A 19,406-nucleotide genomic window follows, 5' to 3' on the forward strand; every position below is an offset into this window, starting at 1 on the left:
CACTAACTCTGCCTCCCGCTTGGCAGCCCATGATGGACAGAAACAAGGCGGACGAACTGCCCAAGCTGCAGGTCGGCTTCATTGACTTCGTGTGCACCTTTGTCTACAAGGTAGGGCTTCCGCTTCCTCCCGGACTGCCTAAGACAAGAGCTGCTTCGTGGCTGCCATGTGCCATGCTCATGGGTGGGCTTCTCCCCATCTCAGCACAAATTTACAGGGTGTCCCTGTGCCCCAGCCCCTTGCTGTGCTGGGCCAGGGCCAGCCCAGGGAGGAAGGCAGCCTGGGTCTCTGCCCTCTCCAGGGACGACAGACGACAGGTGAGATGTGGTAAGACAAGGCTTTGGAAACCTCCAAGAGGGTTTTGACTTACCTATGGGGTCAGAAGAGAAGGAATTTCTGAGATAGTGACAAGTAGGTAGCCTCAGGAGCAAAGGACCTTCCAGTGCTTCCAGCACAGAGTACAGCTTGTGTGAGGCCTCCAGAGAGGCACAGAGAGGCTTGGAATCCACCGCTTCATGCTAGACAGCGGTGCCAGGTAGGTTTGACATGAGAGAAGCCCAGGGCTATGGTGACCAAGACAGCGCCTTCCTGGGTCAGACCCTTCCAGCCATGCCTCCCCCAGGGCCTGGCCCCAGAGGTGCGCACACTCACACATGCCGTCTTCCAGGAATTCTCCCGTTTCCACGAGGAGATCACCCCCATGCTGGATGGCATCACCAACAACCGCAAAGAGTGGAAGGCGCTGGCTGATGAGTATGAAGCCAAGGTGAAAGCACTGGAGGAGGAGAAGCAGAAACAGCAGACAGCCAAGCCAGGTCTGTGCAGGCAGGGAGTCCTTCCCTGCACCCCCAACACACAAACACACACACACACACACACACACACACATAGAACCCAAAGTGCTAGCAGTATCTAGGCTTGGATTCAGCCTTCCTGATGACCTGCTGTTGCCTCCATCAGTAGAGGAATGCAATTGAGCATGGCAGAGAGGAGGGGTCAAAGATAAGCCACATAGTTAGCAAGTGGCAGAGCCTGCCTACAAGCCTGGGGCTGAGGGGTGCTCCGGTCCTCGCAGCCAGTGCCCCCTACCACTTAGGGCAGACTGTTTCACATGCCTACCCCAGGGCAAAGGAGAAAACCTGGAATCACTGGTCAGATGCCCAGCCTCTGTGTGATGTCTGAATCCTTTTCATACCATCAGGAGCAGAGGCTTGCATGCTGCAGTGACAGATGGCTCACTACCTTACCAACACCCTCATTCAGTACTATGATCTGAAAGGGCTTCCTTCCTCGGATTGTTCTTGTGGAAGCTTCCAGTAGCGGCCATAGTTCTGCCTTCAGGAACCAAATGGGATTTGTTTGTTCCAGCTCTTCCCTGCCGAGGGTACTGCCCCCAGTCATTTCTTTGAGGGGGGTGGGCTGCTGCTTCCTCACAGGATATGGCTCTAGACCCTGCCCCATCCTGGCTTTCTGACCCTCTTAAATCATATGTGGTTTGGAACATGGACACTGTCAGGCCCCCAGCGCTGCTGGGCCAAAGAGAGGGATTTAAACAGGCACTGCGAATGTGAAGCCCCGACATGGGATTCTGAAGCAAGTCCCACTCTGTATGGCTTTGGGGACAGCCCATGTGTTGCAGACACCACAGTTTTCCAACAGAAGGCAACAGTGGGGTGTCACAAGAAGGGTCTTCTGTTTGCAGATCTTTGGGGCTAGAGACAGACTTGTGCAAACATGTAGTCTGCATTTATTTATTCTCATTTTATTTGAAAAGGGGTAGGGAAGAGAGAGGGAGAGGGACAGAGAGAGAGAGAGAGAGAGATAGTTTCATCTACCTGTTCATTCCACCAGGGCTGGGCCAGGTGAAAGCCAGGAGTGAGAAAGCACCCCTTCCCATCTCGGACATGGAGGGCAGGGAGCTGAGCCATCCGCTGCTGGCCCTTAGGGTCTGCATTAATTAGGAGGCTGCTGGAATAGGGAGTAGCTCCAGGACTTGAACCCACTACTTACTTCAATATGTGAAGCAGGCATTCTAACGCTTTTAACCACTGTACCAAACACCTATACCACTTTTTAAAAAATGCATATTTATGCTCCGTATTCTAAATCTGGGATATTTCAGATTCAAAAACCCAGCACTCATCAGCTCTCATGTTGGCAAGATCAACACTGGTTTTCACCAACTGCTGCACTTTTTTCTGACAAAAACTGGTTGGAGATGAGTGGCAACTGTCACCTTTGCATGGGACAAGGGTCTTCTCCTTTGTCAGTTTCCACTACTCCCTGATTTTCCCAGACATTGGTATTAATGGGGTAATTCCCATTTTTCATGTTCCTGCACTGCTTTCTTCAGAGAAATATTGTCAGTATCCCTGATTCCCTTACCTCTGGATATGTACTTACTGTTGACTTCCACAAGTCCTAGAGTTTGCAACTGCTGGTCCACACTAGGTCCCAGAGCAGCACCCCCTGCAGTCTCCCCTCACCTGCCGTGTTCTCTTGTTCTCTTTCCTGCTTGCAGCGGCCTCGGGGAGTCAGCCTGGGGGGACCCCCAGTGCAGGGGGCGCAGCTGCATCCAAGTCCTGCTGCATCCAGTAGGCGACCAGAGATCTCCTGACAGAATGACACCGCTCTTTCATGGGGAGAGGCTACCCAAGCCAATGGAAAATCATGCACCTTCTAGAAAGGCAAGAATCACAGAATTTGAAAGCTGACCGAGCATTTAGCCTAATCTTGACCAGTGGCTTTAATATATTTTTCAGCCTTGAGAAGTACCGACTAGCTAAAACCAATGTTCTAGCTTTTGCAGACAATTAATGCCAGACCCACCTATTCACTTAGGAACAGTGTTGTTTTCATGCTTTCATTTAATGTTATATTGTAGTTGTTCATTTTTCCAAAAAGTAGAGAGTTGTACACTGAAGGCCCATGTATTCATCACTCAGATTCCAATATCAAGATTTGGGTGCATTTGCTTCGCTGTTTTTTTTTTTTTCTTTAACATTCACATCTTTTTCTTCCATCTATCCTTAGTGTTAAGTGTTTAAAGGCAAATTCCAGATGTGTGACTCCACTCCTCTACCACACATAGTTAAAGGAACAGGGCATTTCCCCATGTACTCACATCTTGCCACCTGCAACAAGGGAACACCTGACAGCTGGTTTTGTCTGTTGTGATGGGTCACACACCCCCTTCAATAAAGGAGTCGTGAGTGTCCCTGGCAGAGAGTCCTCTGTGCCACTTCCTTATGCTGGGGGGCAGATGGGGGAGTCACCCCAGCTGCAACGACACTCTGGGCCTTCCCTGAGAAAGTCGGGACCATCTTAGTGCAACCCAGGGACCACTGTGCAAGGCCAGTTATCCCTGGCCTCCATGTGGGGCCCCCAAGGCTGTGGCTGGACTCCCATCACAGCTCAACTTCTCCCTCTGCTCATTCCTTCTTCCCTCCTTCAGCGCACTCCTGAGCAAGCAACCCACAGTGTTCATCCATTCTAGAATCTGCTTCCCTGGGGATTCCAGCTTGTGACACCAGCCCTTAATCAACTTTTCCCTGTAGCAGTAAACTTGTCTTTAATAAGTGGTTGGCTGGAATCTAATGCAAACAGCTTCCACACATTTTTTTTTTCTTTTTAGGAAAAAAACAAGACATACTGTTCATTTTTAAAATTTTCCTTTTGTTTTAAGGAGTAAACATTTAGGCAAACTGTTTTCAATTTCTAAACTTTTGCCATAATCAATAAGTTTTTCTGCTGTGTACAGTTTATCTTTGTCTGGGCGGAGTTGGCCATGCTTAGCAGGATGTCACTGGCTTGATCAGCATTCACACCACAGACACTGATGTTAAAAACAGCACAACTGAACCAGAACCTGAGAATGACTGCCACATGCTGAAACGTTTGCAGGAAACGCCTGCTCCACTTGCCCCAATTTTAACTTTCCATTTTCTGCTGTTCCCCCAGCTTTACTGATGCATAGCAGACAAGTCAAAAGCATATGTATTTAAGTGATAAGGTGATATCTTTTTTTTTTAAAGATCTATTTATTTTTATTACAAAGTCAGATATACAAAGAGGAGGAGAGATAGAAAGATCTTCCATGTGATGATTTACTCCCCAAGTGAACGCAACGGTCGGTGCTGTGCCGATCTGGAGTCAGGAGTCAGGAACTTCCTCCGGGTATCCCACAAGCAGGATCCCAAAGTGTTAGGCCGTCTTCGACTGTTTTCCCAGGCCACAAGCAGGGAGCTGGATGGGAAGTGGAGTCGCCGGGATTAGAACCAGCGCTCATATAGGATCCTGGCGTGTTCAAGGAGAGGACTTTAGCTGCTAGGCCATGCTGCTAGGCCCCGAGGTGATGTCTTGAAGTACATATATTATATGTCTCCTTGAACCCACAACAGCCCATTTTTCCTCTTTTTTTCCCTTTGCAAATGACTTGTTATGCACAGGATCAGTTGTCCACTGTTGGGGATTTGTGTTTGGGATGACGTCTGAGACATTTCCTGTCTCACATTCTCCTACAGTCACTGCAGAACTGTTCTTTCTCCCAGATGGAAATAGTCTGCAGAAGTGAACCTGTTGGCACAGTTGCTGTGAGAGAAGGGGACCTCATGGCTGTCCTCGGCTGTGAACCGTAGTCTATGCTAACCTCTCTTTTTATACAAACAAGGACACAGAGGGCCAGTGAGAGAGCAAGGCCAGGGCCAGTCCACGGTACAGTTCCTTGGCTTCCTTCCAGACGGACATGCCCAGGGTCAGACAACACAGCGTGACAGGATGCACATCCTGGTGGCTTCCACGGTGGGGCAGTCCGGCTCCTGGCATACGAGCACTGACATATCTGCAAGCTGTGAACCTGTGGGAGCTGGATCTGCTTTTCCACATTGGTCTTTTAAGCAGTTATGTGCAGTGGCTGAGCGGAAGGCAAAGAGGCGATGCAGGTGTCACCCAGGAACATCCAGTCATTGAAGCTGCAGGTCCTGGCTCCAAGGCTCTTTGGCAAATTGCTCTGCTCTGCTTCTCAGCCTTTTTCATGAGCCCTGTGAGGCTCACAACGCTGGCTGGGCCACACTTGCTGAGTTACAGTTAGTGCCCAGTGAGACTGCCTGACAATGTTACCACTAATGGTTCGAACCGGTGATGGCCTAGGTTGGGCCTGACGTTACCAGTAATTCCAGCAAGGCCTGAAATGGATTGTTTCTGGATCAAACACTAGCATTCATTGAGGAAACGATGTTTTTGCAGGGAGTCCTTGGAATTCTTCAAAACACTTGGTGAAACATGCCCTAAAGGTTTTTTTTTTTTATTTCCTTGTTATTTAAAATACTGCCTCACTGAGAAAACCTTTAGAATTACTCCAAATATTAAGTAATAATTCCAAACGACAAAATATCCTTGGCATATTAAGATTTTGCTCTCCCAGATATTTATAAAATGAAAAAAAAAACCAACCAAAAAAACCACCTGTAAATTTTAATCTTCTCAGTCTGTCATTTGATTCCTTGTACCACAGCATAACCCACTCAGAAAAAAAATTCTTAGAAAATACTTACTTATTTGAAACTTGGAGTTATGGAAAGAAAGGGAACAATCCTATCTGCTGATTGATTCACGGTGGCCAGGCCTGAGCCACACCAGAGCCTGAAGCCAATAGTTCTATCTGGTCTCTGGCGTGAACAGCCGGGAGCCCAAGCCCTTTGGCCATCTTCCACTGCTTTCCCCAGGCACATTAATTAGCAGGAGGCTGGACAGGAAGTGGAGTAGCCATGACACAAACTACAGGAGATACCATCAGCCATAACACCAACCCCCCACCAGAAATTTTTGCTTGCAGATGCCCTGCAGTGCAGGGAACAGTCTTGTCCAGGAGCTTACCATCTAAAGAGTGAAGGGAGCTGCCGTCAGTCCAGCTGTCTTCTCCACCAGCTCTGATAGAGTGAGGCAGAGATGTTTTAGAACAGAAAATCATGATGCCATCTCTTCCAACCTAAGAAATCCAGCTGATTTTCAGTGAATGAAAAAAACAAATCACCTGAACAAAGGCCATAATAAAGAACAATCGGAAAGCAGTTTACATATAACATGAAATAGCATGGCTGATTGCACCCATTCTTATCTCAACCCTTTGGGAGGGATTAATGGCTATCTTGCTATCAATTGCACTTAAAGTCCAAATTACCAACTTTAAGACAAAACAAAGGCACAACTCTTTGAAATACAAGTAACACAGGATCCAAGGATATGGAAGGAAGTCACTTCTTCACCCCACTCCCTGGATGTCTGCACACAAGGAGAAGTATTTTGCATTCACCCCACGCAGTGTACACCTCAGACCACCCACCCAAGAAATGATCAGAAGCAACTGTCATCAGAACCTGGTGTTATTGCCCAAAACCATCATGTCAGTCATGCCTCACACAGCACATCTGCCTAGTGTGCCTAGTGAGAAAGCTGATCTACATAAAGAAACAACACAAAGTCCTTCAAAAAGAGCACGGCTCCGTCAACGTTAAGACAAAAGTGCCACTCATGATGAGCACGAGCTGTGAAGAGTGCCAGGAAGGGACGGCCAATGAAGAGGTTTGGTGAGGCAGAGGCCAACACTGGCCCGAGGGCTCCCCTTGCTGAAGGCTCCCCCCAAATGGTGCAAAGGGCGCCCCTCCAGGAGCTCGCAGGAACAGGAAAGAAAGACACACACTGGCAGGGCTGTGGTGGCATTTTCTCTTTAATCTCCATAGTGTATTTATTTATAAGCAGATCACTTCACTATTTACAGTACATGAGCATAGAGATTCTACAGTTTTTGTGATGTAAACAATAACTCCACAGGCGGGAGTTCTGAGAAAGAAGCCAGTTCTGAAGTATTTACAGACATTAAAATAGAACTTTATACTCACAGAATAATAATACATAGAGCAATTTGGTTAAATTATCTAGGAAACTATAGAATCTGACAATGTACAAATACAGGAAAACATCTTCTCATTTAGAAGGTAAGACAGATAAATCACACCTGAAACAAAATAGGGACGATGACAACCACGATAATTAAAAGCAAAGAAGGTGTCTTCCTTGCCGCTTACGGATATTTATATAAATAAGGACACAACCCAACGAAATGGAAAATATATAAAAATCCTCTACCAATTAAAAAAAATAGCAAAACTAAAAACTCGATTCTCAATCATTAGCAGTGTCCTTTAAAAAATTAAAATTTAGCTTTCTATTATAAATAACAAAGCAGATGTGTCCCTCTGTGTAGGTGAAATTCTTGCACCTTTCTCAAGAAATGCATCAATGTAATTCCACAGACACACATGCACACACGCACACACACGCACGCACACACACACCCACCCCGCAAACACAGCCTTACAGTCACACACCCCAGGCTGTAGTTACCTTGTTGAGCTTCCTAATAAATAATGCCCCCTACAGTAGTACCCCTGGGGATGACAAAACCTCACAAGTTTAGCCATTCCCTGGTTTGACCCTGTCACAGAGCCAGGGAACGCCCTGGCTCCCTATTGCTCAGAATTCTCTAGGCTGCATGGTCACACCAAGAGAAAAGGATTTGAGTCCAAGATTTGGAAAAGCTGAAAGGGACCGTAGGGACCACCTGACCCAGTCGATTAAGGCTAGCAACAGACACTGTCTCTAAACACCTGGGGTCGGGAGAAGGATCTCACTTTGGGTTCAACACCAGCTTCCAGAGGCAGCAGGTGCACCACGCCTATGCTAACACACAGCACAGCAAGGCAAGGGCTGCCCACGAACTTCTGGAAGCTCGCTTCCCCAGAAGCCATCTACAAACCCAACCATTCTACATGCCGCCCTGACCACTCTCCCCTGGAGATTTCCAACCTGTTTCCATTGGAATCACAACATCCCTCAAGAAACAAAGTTGGGAATAATTTATGACTTTTTATTCCTAACACAAAAACATTTGACAAGATTTTTAAAATACAAAATACAAGGACAAACAAAAGTAATCAAAGGTGTTTGGCTATTCAGTGGACCACATCAAAGGTCATGGCCAGGCCCCTCCCTTCAATGCTCACTCTCAACCCTTTCACCTGTCCCGAAGGTACAATGCAGGCCACCTCCCAGAGGTTCACTTAACAAGGTCAGCAGCCACCCGGCTGCTGGTATTGCAGTTACAGTAAACCCCTCCTGGGCCCTGGATGCAGGGTCTGCTCCTGCTCCTCTGCCCTCAGGAGTGCTGGTCTGCATGCAAGTCTTCCAAGTGCTTACTGATGGAGTCTCCTGATTCTAGTGTCACAATAAGCGCTGAATGCTCAAGCTGTTCCTTTCATTCCTGGAGTTAGTGTGTTGGGCAGCAGCACAGGGGCCCGAAGGATTTGCCTTCCATCCCAGGAGCTGGTGGGTACGGTCTTTGACCACTAGATGGCGGCCACAGCTGGATAAGGCAAAGTGCTCAAGTGGAAACTGACCACGCTCCTTCAACCCATTGGTAAGGCTGGCAGATTGAAAAAGAAGGCCCTTTCATTCTCTAGGCTCCCTGGAAGAGATTCTATGATAAGAGCAACTTGCTGAAGAATTTTTTTTTTTTTTTGCACAGCCCAGGGACTGATCATTTAACAAAGTTATATTTTTCCAACTCCCCCATTTGGGTCCTTCCCATGTGCAAGGAATTCTGACAGCATACAGTTATCTGAAAAATCCACTCCCCCCCCCCCCAACTAGACCCCCAAAGCCTCAGTCACTGCTGCTATAACAGCCGGGAAATAAAAAACAAAAGCTGCCCCAAACATATGCAGTGTGATGGATGCCTCCTGTTGCCCCATATGGTTTACAATCATTTGAAGAAATGTGTGAAAAGTGCCTAAGTTAAGCTGTTTAAAAAAAAAAGTATATTGCTAGTATTGTCTGGGAGAGCAAGAGAGAAACAGCCAAGTGGTCACGACATTCAGATGAAAAGCTCCTCAGTGGGGCCAGCGAGAAGGCCAAGGTGAGAACTGGCACCCTCCCTCGGCCAAGCTGGGTGCCTCACATCATCACCCCCACTAGGAGCTATGGCTTAGGTCCGTCCTGAGGAGAGCTGGCCTACTGGTGGAAAGCAGCCCCGCCCAGGACTGTGTGTGTGGACTGAGCCTGCTGCTGGCCACATGTCCTGCAGAGAACCCTCCCTGTGAACTGGAGCAGGGGTGCAGCCAGAGACAGGGCAGGGGGAGTCCCTAGGCCCCAGGTGAAGTGAAAGCGTCTCTTATGCTCACACCTCTCTGACATGCTAGATGAGGAAGGAAGTGGGGTGGGTCTGAGGTCACGCAGCAGGCAAGAAACACGAGAGCTGCTTACTCTGGGATGGCTTAGAGTTCAATGACTTTGCCCCATAAACTACTGGGCCGTTTTCCTCTTTCTGAAAAATGCAGCTGCCCAGAGCTTTACTCAGCTCCCCATCGCCTGTTTGTAGGGTTTCAGCAGAGACAACAGCAAAGAGCTGGCTCCCATGCTGGTTTTCCCACAGCCGAGAGCTTGGAAGGCACCTCTGTTCACAGCAACCATGTTCCGGGGTCTAGGAGAGCACCTCACACCACCACAGGGGACCCGTACTTGCCAGCATAGGAACATGGAGCCAGCATGAAGCAAGGGGATCTTCTAAGTGCTTTGGTTGCCTAGTGCAAAGCTAGACGCTGACTCCTTCCCGGACATCCTCACCTGTATCCCAGGTCGATTCTGGACCGCCAGTGTCTCCTCACACATGGGTCTCCCAAGCTTTCCTCCCATTCACCCTGTACCCCAGACTCCACACACAGTCCCAGAGTGCCGCACTCACCACCACCACTGTGTGGGGCCAGGGGACCAGCTTTAAGGTATCACACTCAAGTACCAGGTGAGGCGGCAAGAGGGCCCCTCTTCTCTGGCTAATGAAATCACTGAGTTTACTTCATTTGCAATTTTTCAACAATTCCTCTCCTTGGTCACATCTGGGGTGTGAGGAGTTCCCCCAAACTGGGGGCAGCTGCTAAATCTCAAAGACTAAGAAAAATCTTCCTATCAGTGAGTCAGATCAACCCTTCTCCTGGGGTTGACCTGCCTTGGAGTCATGTTGAGTATTTTGTCAAGCTGCAGGCTCAGGTCAGAGATCAGTGGAACTCAGTGTCTGGGATGAGCCCTGTGTGCAGCTGTCCACACAGAAGCCCGTGGCCTCCAAAGCCTTCCACACCTCACCACCCATCACCCACACAGTGGCCTCAGCATGCAAACTGCATACATCTAGAGGCCACTCCCATAAACTCAACAAGCACAGGTTATAGGCCACACAAGGCATCTTATGGCACCTCTTCCCCCTCCCACTTCAGTACGCTATGTACTGAGTCTTTGCAGCTTAGAGCATTGCTTCTCTTGTCCCCTCCCCAAATCCCTGCCTCTTTCCTGAGCGTAGCACACTCAAAGCTGCAAGACCTCAAGGCAGTTGCACATGACAGACAGGTGCTTTTTGACTCACAGCAATTTTCTGGCTGGGGACAAGGTGCAATGGGGATTGAGGGGGTGGGACCCTTAGTTACACTCCATCCACTCAGATTCTTTACCTCTTTGATGCATTTTCCTTCAGCAACCAGAGCACCCCCAAGAACAAGGGCTCTGATTCAGCCTTGTAGCGACTGAGGAAGGAGATGGAAGAATTCCACAGAGCGGTTGGATTGGACATTGTTGGAAAACACCAGCATGGCACACAAGACAGACAGTACGACTGGTCCTGCGTGGGTGACTATCAACGCGGTCTGCAGAAAGCTTGGATGGTGATTACATGTAAACATCATCAAGAGCGGATACTAGGAACACAGCCACAATGAGATGGTTGCCAATGGCAGCTGCTCCCTCTGGGTCACTCCTTAATTGGGTGGGAAGGAGACCAAGGTTGACTCGTTTTCCTCGAGAGACCTTGGCATGTCCTTGGTAGAGAGTACACAGCACCGAATGAGTCTTCTGGAGAAAGGTCATCTATAGGGCTGATCACTTTGAGACCTTGTAGCCTTTTGGGTCTGGGACAGGAAGCAGAGACAACTGCATGCCTGTGGCTGGCCTCCTCCCTCATCAGCAGCCCCCAGCCCTCACCTGAGGCATGGCAGCTCCCAACCCCACACTCAGGGCTCTGTGCTGGTCAAGGGCCAACGTCTCAGTCACTTCGAGTGGACCTGAGAGGACAGCTCCTGTAGACCCCAATGGAGGGAGAGGACACTTGTTCTGCCTTAAAACCTGCATTTCTTTATTCTAAAGTGCCACCAGCTCTGCCCACGTAGAACCCATGGCCTAGTGCCAGAGGAGGAAGCCAACAGAAGGGTCTAAGAGACGGTCCCAATAACTCCTTCTAACACAAAGGAGCCAGGGAGGGAAGGGACCCAAGTAACCAAGGGCATACTTGGTGGGGTCTGAGTCTGGAATCTGCTGCTCTTTCTTGTTCCCAGGAAGAAGATACAGTTTCCTCCTGATGCAAATCGGGACTTAGTGAAGGCAGCAGAGAATTAAAATTCTGTCCTATCCCATAACCACTTATAATGTGCCTACTATGTGCTAGGCAGTGAAGAGCTGTAAAGGAACCTAGAATGACCAGGTCTGTGCTGTGGGAAGTTCCTATTTTGGTCCATCTTTATAAGCCCTGCCTTCCTCAAATGTGTCCCTGTATGTAATCCTCTCCCCTACCCCACCGGTGGGCACTGGGACTGACCACGATGTCAGGCTGATTCACCTCTGACCAATTAGGCATGGCAGCCCAGAGCACTGGGTGGAAGAATAATGACACATGCTGTGATACGTGTTATGTCTACATTGGCCAAGAATGGCACCATAGAGGTGTTGGAACTGTTTTTGCAATCCTGACCTAGACATCACTTCAATCACTTCAGCAGAAGCTAAGACTGGTGGAACTTGTCTAACTCTCCTTCTTAGTTTCCTTTATTGGGGTCCAGAAAGGTCAAGCAACTTGACACACAAGAGCTCAAATTCCCTATTCCTGCTTTAGCCTGTTGTTTCCCAGCTTTACTAAAGAGCTGGAAGTGTGTTCACCCTCAGGACAAGATTGTGGGCTCAGTTTACCTAGAGGTATTTGATAAACTTAAAAAAAAAAAATCAGCTACCAATTCTCAAAGAGCCAGGTCTAAACTGACAACCACTTCCAAGCTCTTGTAAAGCAACAGGACCCTTAAAAAAAACCTCTGCTGAATGAAAGGAATCAAGGGGGTTGGCAGGGACTTCCACCCTGCCTGGTCTCAGCCCCCCGGGCTCCTGCTGAACATCAAGCTGGATGTCACTCAAGAACCATGCTTCAAGAAAAATCTCAGCTAGGATGCTTTCTAATGGTAGGACCTGCCTTGTCCGGCCTGAATCTCACATCCTCTCCCGGCTCCCGTTGCCCTACCCGACCACCAAAACACCTCTACAGATGAGGACCCTGGCCTTGCTGGAGGGAGAGGAGGGGCTGGTGGTTGACAAGGCTGTCCATCTGTACCACTGCCTCATGCGTCACAGCCCATGCAGCTGCTACATCATCCGCAGTAGAAGCAAACCACAGGATCCCTGGACTCACACAGTAACAGTGAGTCAGCTGTTGACTCAACTTTCCCCAACAAGCCCTGAGCCTTCCAGCTTGGTGCCCAGTGTAGCCCGACTTATCCCTGAAATCTTTTACCCTAGCAAGTGTGGGATCATGGGGAGGCCATTTGTAGACTCTCAGGGCACTGTCCCCATCGGGTACAAAATGGGAACAGTGCAGCTGAAGCCTCTCTTTCCTTACAGGTATGTGAGGCTCTGGGCATGAGCAGGTGGGCTTGCACTCCAAGGGAACGCTGGACACCAGATGGGGGATGTCACCGTAATTTGCCCCAAACTCGGCTCAGGGAGAGGCAGAGCAGGGCTTGGCAGCAAAGATCTGAAACCCTCTCTGTGCTGCTCAAGGTGTGGCCGAAGGCCACGCAGCACCTGCAGGGCAGTCTGGCAAGGGAAGCAGGGCAGCTCAGAGGCAAACATCTCATGACAGTGCATAGTTCAAACTCATGGAAGCGATGTAGTCATCCCAGGCATAGCACATCTGAGCCATAAATACAGTATTGTAAGGTTATACTTTTTGTTTTTTTTTTCAATTAAAAAAATGCGTTGATAATCCTGATTCTATTCACAAGTAACAAATTCATCATCACACGCTACGGACCAAAAAAAAAAAAAAAAAAAAGTGATGACGGACACAGCTTCAAGGCTACGCGAGGAAGTTGGGAGGGGGAGGGTGACCGATCCACAGCACTTGGAGGCGTGCACCCGGACACCTGGTGGGAAGCAGGGACACTAACGTGGCAGTGGCACATCAACACCATGGGAACTCACAGACAGAAGCAGCTTTGTTCAATGTAAACATTGATTGTGTTTTTAAGAGGACAGCAGTTTCAAGTCTCTCTTTCTCTCTTTCTCCTACGTGTGTACTCTCACTTGCTCTCTCCTCCTTCTTTGAAAACGTAAACATATTGGAAGGGCCTTGTCTGAGGTATTGAGGTATTCCTCGAAGGTTAAGGCTGTGGTCAGTGCAGGCTCTGCTGGGCCTCCTTCAGCAAGCTGTCAAAATCCATGGCTTCATACTTGCTTTTCACTGACGCCGGAAGGGCCTCTTCGGAATTGGAATCTGGCGGGGATGGGGAGATATGGAAGAGTTGGGGGAGTGGGGAAGGCGATGAGCAATTTACAGAGACCTTGCACCCTTGAGTTGTCTGCCCCTGGGAGCACCCGTGGACCAAGCTTCCCGGGCAGGGACCAGCACAGTGCTGTGTTGACTGTCCCTCTGCTGTGACAGCTCATTGGGTCACCAGCATGTCAAGGCCTTGGCTGTTCTGACTGTAGAGCAAGGTGCAGTCTGCACTGGGGCAGCCCAAGCCCCTGTTCAGCTCCAGGATCCTCAGACTCTGCTGCAAATCTTACAAGGAAAGGCTAACAAAACTGGCTTCTCTGTTTTGTACACAAGGGGTAACTGAGTCCCACAAGTACCTGCAGCAGAGTGAGCCCCCACCTGGGTCTGCTTGCTACCAGCCCTGGAGTATGGAGGACACCTTGTATTCGCCCCTACAAGGACTCACTTCCTACATTTGGTTTCTTTGTCCCTTGCTGGCCTGTCCCTTGCTGGCCTGTCCACAGATGGCAAGGGCATGACAGTGACATTATTCCACCGCAGCCCATCAATGCACATGGCTGCTGCCTTGACAGGGGGCATCATGGAGAAGAGCATCATGGAGTGCCCTTCAAGAGAACAGGGTGTGGCCCTGTTGGGTCAAAGAGACACCAGCCATGCTTCTGCCCACTGATGGTGAGCATGGGCCTGAATCCACCCCAGAAGCCATGGGAAGATGGACCCAAGACCAGAAGAAAAGCAAGATGAGAGCCCCCAGGCTAAGTAGCTGCTGGGCACCTGGGAGCCCTTCTTGCAGGAAGGGCCTTAGGTCTTGCTAGTAGATGCAGGACCTGGGACACTTACCATAGTCAGTATATCGGGGCCAGCGGAAGTGCTGGAGCCCTCCATAACTCAGCTGCAGAGAGGGCTCATGGCACTCCTGCAGTGCTGCGCCGTTCCTCAGCGACAGGGCCGCATGCTCTGAACGCCGGTAGGTGATGAAGCCGCACTTCTCGCCTCTGGGGAGGGGGCAGAGGCACAGTGTTCCCAGACCACCCCACCAGCACCCACCACCACATGAGGGGCAGAGGGGCCTCAGTGACACCAAACCCACGTGTGGTGGTTATTGTCCCAACGACAATAACCCGCCTTCCCCCAGGCTGACTGCCACAGCGCTAACAAAAGCTGTCCATCTGTGGAATTTTCTCCACTGCTGCCTCCCACAGTTGTATATGACCCTGGGAGGTGGTGCTGCCATTATCGCCACTCCTGGGTGTGGAAACAGCGTCCAAGCAGGGACTGAGTCCCCGGCCTCCTTGACCTCACATCCATCCCCATTGTCTCACAGCCCTGTGCTCTCCAAAGCTGGCCTAGGCCACCACTTCCTCCACCACAGTTGGTATTGTGTAGACATCCCCTCCTTCCTCGGGAACCCCACAAGCTCTGCCTGCTTGGCTTCCAGTCCCCTTCCTCTAACAAAAGCATCGGGGGTCTACCAGACTCAGAGAACCGGGGGAGGGGGTATTCACAGGAAGGTGGATGAGCTGTCACTCCAGGTGAAGTCCCAAAGAACCAGCCCAGATCTCTTCTGAAACCATGAAGGCAACTCCTGCTACCTACAGGGACACTAGGCCAGCACGGAGGTCAAGCTTAGTGCTGGAGGCAGACACTCTACGAACAGGAGGAAAGCCCGCCTGGAAAGGTTGGCACGGCAAGGGGCCCCACAGTTAGCTCTATTCTGACATGGCTGTTCCATGAACAGAAATCCCAAGAATCCGGATGGATATAATCCAACCACTATGCCAGCTCAACAGCAGAGACCAAGGGGTGTTTTCTCCTGTCCAGCAGGCACCTAGTAAACATCCAAGTGCATTGCATTTCCTGACACCCCTTCTGTCCCTTTAGATGCCTGGAACTGATATGGTTCTTTTTGAAAGATCTTGCCTGCTTTGTAAATCTGAACAAATCAGGGCCAGCATTGTGGAACAGCGCATTAAGTCATTAAGTCACTGCCTACAAAGCTGGCATCCCAGATCAGAGTCTCAACTAGCGTCTCAGCTGCTCTATTTACAGTCCAGCTCCCTGCTAAAACACCTAAGAAAGCAGCAGAAGGTGGCCCAAGTCCCTGGGCTCCTGGCTTTGGCCTGGCTCAGCTCTGCCTCTGGTGAGCATTTAGCGAGTAAACCAGCAGACAGATGATCTTCTCTATCTTATCTTCCATTCTGCATCTCAGATAAGTAAATCTTTAAACAAATCAATCTTAACAAACTGACCTTTCTTTTTTATGGTTGAACTGCATCTGCCTTGTTTTGCATGTTATTTTCATTCTGATATTGCTAAGACTTAAAAGAGTTCTATGTGTGTATTGAGTCATTTTATAAAAATGTGATAAAACCTATGAAATTCACAGTGGACAAGTTGAACAGAAGTAGAGTTCCACTGGTTTGCATAGATCTCTAGAACTTTTCTGCCTTATGAAACTGAAACCCAGAACCCATTCAACCACAACTCCCTTTTTCTTCCTCTGCCAGCCCCTGATAGACACCATGCTTCCTTCATTTTCCATTAACTTGACTACTTCAGATACATCGTATGAGTGGAATCATACAATCTTCCTGTGATTGACTGATACCACTTATTTCCTCAAGGTTCTTAACGCAAGAGTCAGAAACAGCCTTTCTTTGTAAGGCTGCGTAATATCCCTCTGTGCGTATGCACCATTTTGTGTATCTGCTTTGTCGTCACTGGACAGCGGGCTGTTTGCACAGCGCAGGTGCCGGTGAACAACGCTGCCATGAACTCCAAGGGGGCCACCCCAACTCTGCAATACACACATCCACAATGGTACTGCCACATTACATGGCAGTTTTCTATTTAACTGTGAAAGGTCAGGCAGTCTTGCACATCAGCTGCCTCATTTGACATTCCCACCAGTCTCCAATTTTTCCACATCCTCACCAGCGCTCTCATTTTCTTGACACCAGCCAGTTCTAACAGCTAAGAAATGCAAAATGACTCTCACATAAGAGTATTTCCTGCTGAGACTCTTCATTATTATTAAGACTTAAACATCTTAATAAACATTGTTTGCAGGACTAATAGGAAATAACTTAGAAACTGACAATGTTTGACATCTAAAGGAGTGTTTTCTCTGCAGAGTCCCTTGACAGAACACTGGTGTGTGTATGTATAAGCAAGTTGCCTAATGGAACAGAAGGCACAGGGGAAGGGAGGGACGGGAGTGGCACAGGGAAGGCTCGGTGCAGGTGTGTCTTCACCACTGGAGGCTCTGGCTGCCCTGAGCTCTTTCCAGGCAGGCAGGCAGGCACAGGGTCTGCAGTTGTAACTGTGTGGTCAAAGAGCTGCTTAGCTAACTTGTCTGAGCTGCCCAAAACAGCAGAATAGCAAGAAGTGGAGTGCATATGTAGTGTATGCCACCTATGTGTTGGTACATTTCCCTGAGAAAGTGTGGAAACCAGCAGGCGCGTGAGACCAGACAGCATGTGCCTGCTACCTCTCCTGATGGCTGCACCATTGCAGGTGCTTCTTCCGTGCCAAGATGTGCTCCACACATTTCGGGCATGTGGGTTGGGAGTGGAGTCCTCCTGGCATCCCTCATAGGCGATGGCTGGATTCTACTCACCTCTTACTCCGTGTCAGCACCTGGCACTCCACAATCTCCCCAAACACCTCAAAGCGCCTCTTCAGCTCCCTGGAGCTCATATCACTGGAGAGATTTTGAACATACACCACACGGCCTTCACCCTGCTCGAGAGGGGGCCAGAGGGGGGAACCCATTATGCCCTGCCTTCTTGGCAAGCCCAGGAGCCCTTGTCCTAGTGCGTGGGGCCTGCCAAGTGGTGCCACCTACTGGTGGTGGTGAGAGGATGACACGTGTCTGGGGACAGCGGACTATCAAGGGTTGATTAAATCAGTGGCCCCCAAAGGAGGCAGCCACTTCTGGGAAGAAAATGAGCAGAGCCTGGGCCAAGCAGGAAAAGGGACTTGTCATTGTGGGCCTAAATGCACATTCAGCAGCTTCTGCCCTTGGGCTTGCAGCCTGAGCAGGAAGCGGCTGGAGTGGGACTGTAAGCGGCTACAATGGTGATGGGTAGGCACTGAGAGCCAGGTCACCTGCAGGGATCAGAGTGTGTGAGAAGCAAAGGAAGGGTACTAGTGGGGAGGGGGGCATTAGGGCATTGGGCATTGGAGCTCCTGTTCTCCAAGTGGCTACAACCAAAGTACACATGGTGACCATGGGGTCACCTTCAGGAGGCAGTGGGCTGGGCAGTTCAGGGTGCAGCCTCCTCTCCCATTCTTCTCCCCTGCTGTAAAGCTTACAAGAGAAACTGCAGCCTTATTCCTGCAGCCTGTGCTCCTGCAGCAAAACCGACCATGTGTGCTACGAATGGGTTCTGTCTGGGCCCAGAAACAGCCTCAAAGCCCAGTTGGCAAGGATGCAAGCACAGACCTAATGTCTGCAGTAGGCTGTGCAGCCAGGCTCCTGCCGTTGCTCAGCCCGTTCCTTACGGGCCCAGCCTCGGTTCAATCGGTGGGCTCCCACTCCCAGCCTCTGGAAGGCTTCTCCTGGTCCCACAGCGCTCCCCTTCATCCTGCACTCACTCCTCTTTGTCCCTCAGACACTGGCTCCTTGCAGACGCCCCGTCCCCCTTTCCTTCCACTGCAGTCACAGAACGACCGCGGTGTGGCTGTGCGTCTGTTTATCTCAAGACATCTGAGCCAGACGTGGCTCATTTCACAGCACTTCTTCCCATCCGTAATTACTTTGTTTATTCCTTTGTCTACTGTCTCCTTCTCGCTCCTGTCCCAGTCACAGGGGTGAAGTCCCCATCTGTTTTGCTCGTCATGGCTAGCACGGGGCTTGTCAAAACAGCTACACAGGCTCCAAGCGGAGACCCAACCCCAGCGGCCCTGTGCTTCAGGTCCCAGCGGGCCGGCAGCTGCTCACCTCTGTGGAACACACACTCTGGAGGTCGTGGGGTAATTCCCATGGCCTGAAGCACAAGTCATGGGGGGCTGACGCCAGCGTGGGGAGAGGCTGCCTCCCTCTGTGTCCGTCCTGAACTCTGCCTGTGACATGGCATCACTGGCTGAGATCCTGTGCCCCACTGCAGGCCCCTGACAAAAGTCTCTCAACGGAGAGCTTGGCACAGTTTCACAAGGTGAACTTGCAAGGCCCCAGTCTGTGGACCTTGTCAGAGCAGATTAGGGAAGTGAGTGGGGAGGAAGGGGCAGGGTCTCTTGGTCCCCTAGCCCTGACCAAGCCAGAAAGTAAATCCTTAGGAAGTCTCTGGCCCAATGACCAGATGACTAAATGGAGACCCAGACAAGATGGGGACCTGCTTAGGTCACACGGAAGGTGGTGGCAGGGCTGACTTGTGACCTAGGCGGCCTGGCTCCACTCTTCGTTCCTGTAGGCCACCTTCACTGGGCCTTTCCAGGGCCCTGATGCTGAGCTTTAAGTTGTCACCAAGTGTGTGCACCATGACCATTCCTTAGTGGACTGTACATGGTGACCGCTGTGCTTCTCAAAAGAAACAGATGACAATTCTCCCTTGCAGGCCACACCCCCGGGTCCTCCAGGCAGAGAATGACAGGAAGGAGCCTCCCAGCCAGCTCCAGGGCCCCAGCTCACTTACGATGGCTTTCTCCCGCCGCTTCCTGGTGTGCCGCACGCTTGGCGTTCCTCCTGAAAACGGTCCTCTGCCATCACATCTGTCAGAGGACAAGCACTCTCTGTGAGGAGGGACACATGACTCCAGGAGGCGTCCACAGG

General features: G+C 50.2%; 2 protein-coding genes across 4 annotated transcripts in view; one reads left to right on the forward strand and one right to left on the reverse strand.

Annotated features, from left to right (window-relative positions):
• The window catches only part of PDE6A (phosphodiesterase 6A), a 59,672-nt gene extending 57,069 nt beyond the window's left edge, over window positions 1-2,603 (forward strand). The window contains exons 20-22 of the mRNA XM_040972698.1: window positions 27-110; window positions 668-815; window positions 2,522-2,603. Of these exons, the coding sequence (XP_040828632.1) occupies window positions 27-110; window positions 668-815; window positions 2,522-2,598 (309 nt within the window). The 3' untranslated portion in view covers window positions 2,599-2,603. The remainder of the gene's footprint in view (window positions 1-26; window positions 111-667; window positions 816-2,521) is intronic.
• A 3,690-nt stretch (window positions 2,604-6,293) lies between these two features.
• PPARGC1B (PPARG coactivator 1 beta) overlaps window positions 6,294-19,406 on the reverse strand; it is a 107,369-nt gene continuing 94,256 nt past the window's right edge. For all 3 annotated transcript variants that reach the window (XM_040972721.1, XM_040972714.1, XM_040972707.1), the window contains 4 exons: window positions 19,270-19,345; window positions 17,253-17,374; window positions 14,474-14,628; window positions 6,294-13,630 (listed from right to left, as the gene is read on the reverse strand). In XM_040972721.1, coding sequence (XP_040828655.1) covers window positions 13,530-13,630; window positions 14,474-14,628; window positions 17,253-17,374; window positions 19,270-19,345 — 454 coding nt within the window. In that variant the 3' untranslated portion in view covers window positions 6,294-13,529. The remainder of the gene's footprint in view (window positions 13,631-14,473; window positions 14,629-17,252; window positions 17,375-19,269; window positions 19,346-19,406) is intronic.

The sequence above is a fragment of the Ochotona curzoniae genome, unplaced genomic scaffold, assembly GCF_017591425.1.
Source record: "Ochotona curzoniae isolate NIBS_2020 unplaced genomic scaffold, NIBS_Ocur_1.0 contig_1, whole genome shotgun sequence".
Classification (NCBI taxonomy): Eukaryota; Metazoa; Chordata; class Mammalia; order Lagomorpha; family Ochotonidae; genus Ochotona; species Ochotona curzoniae.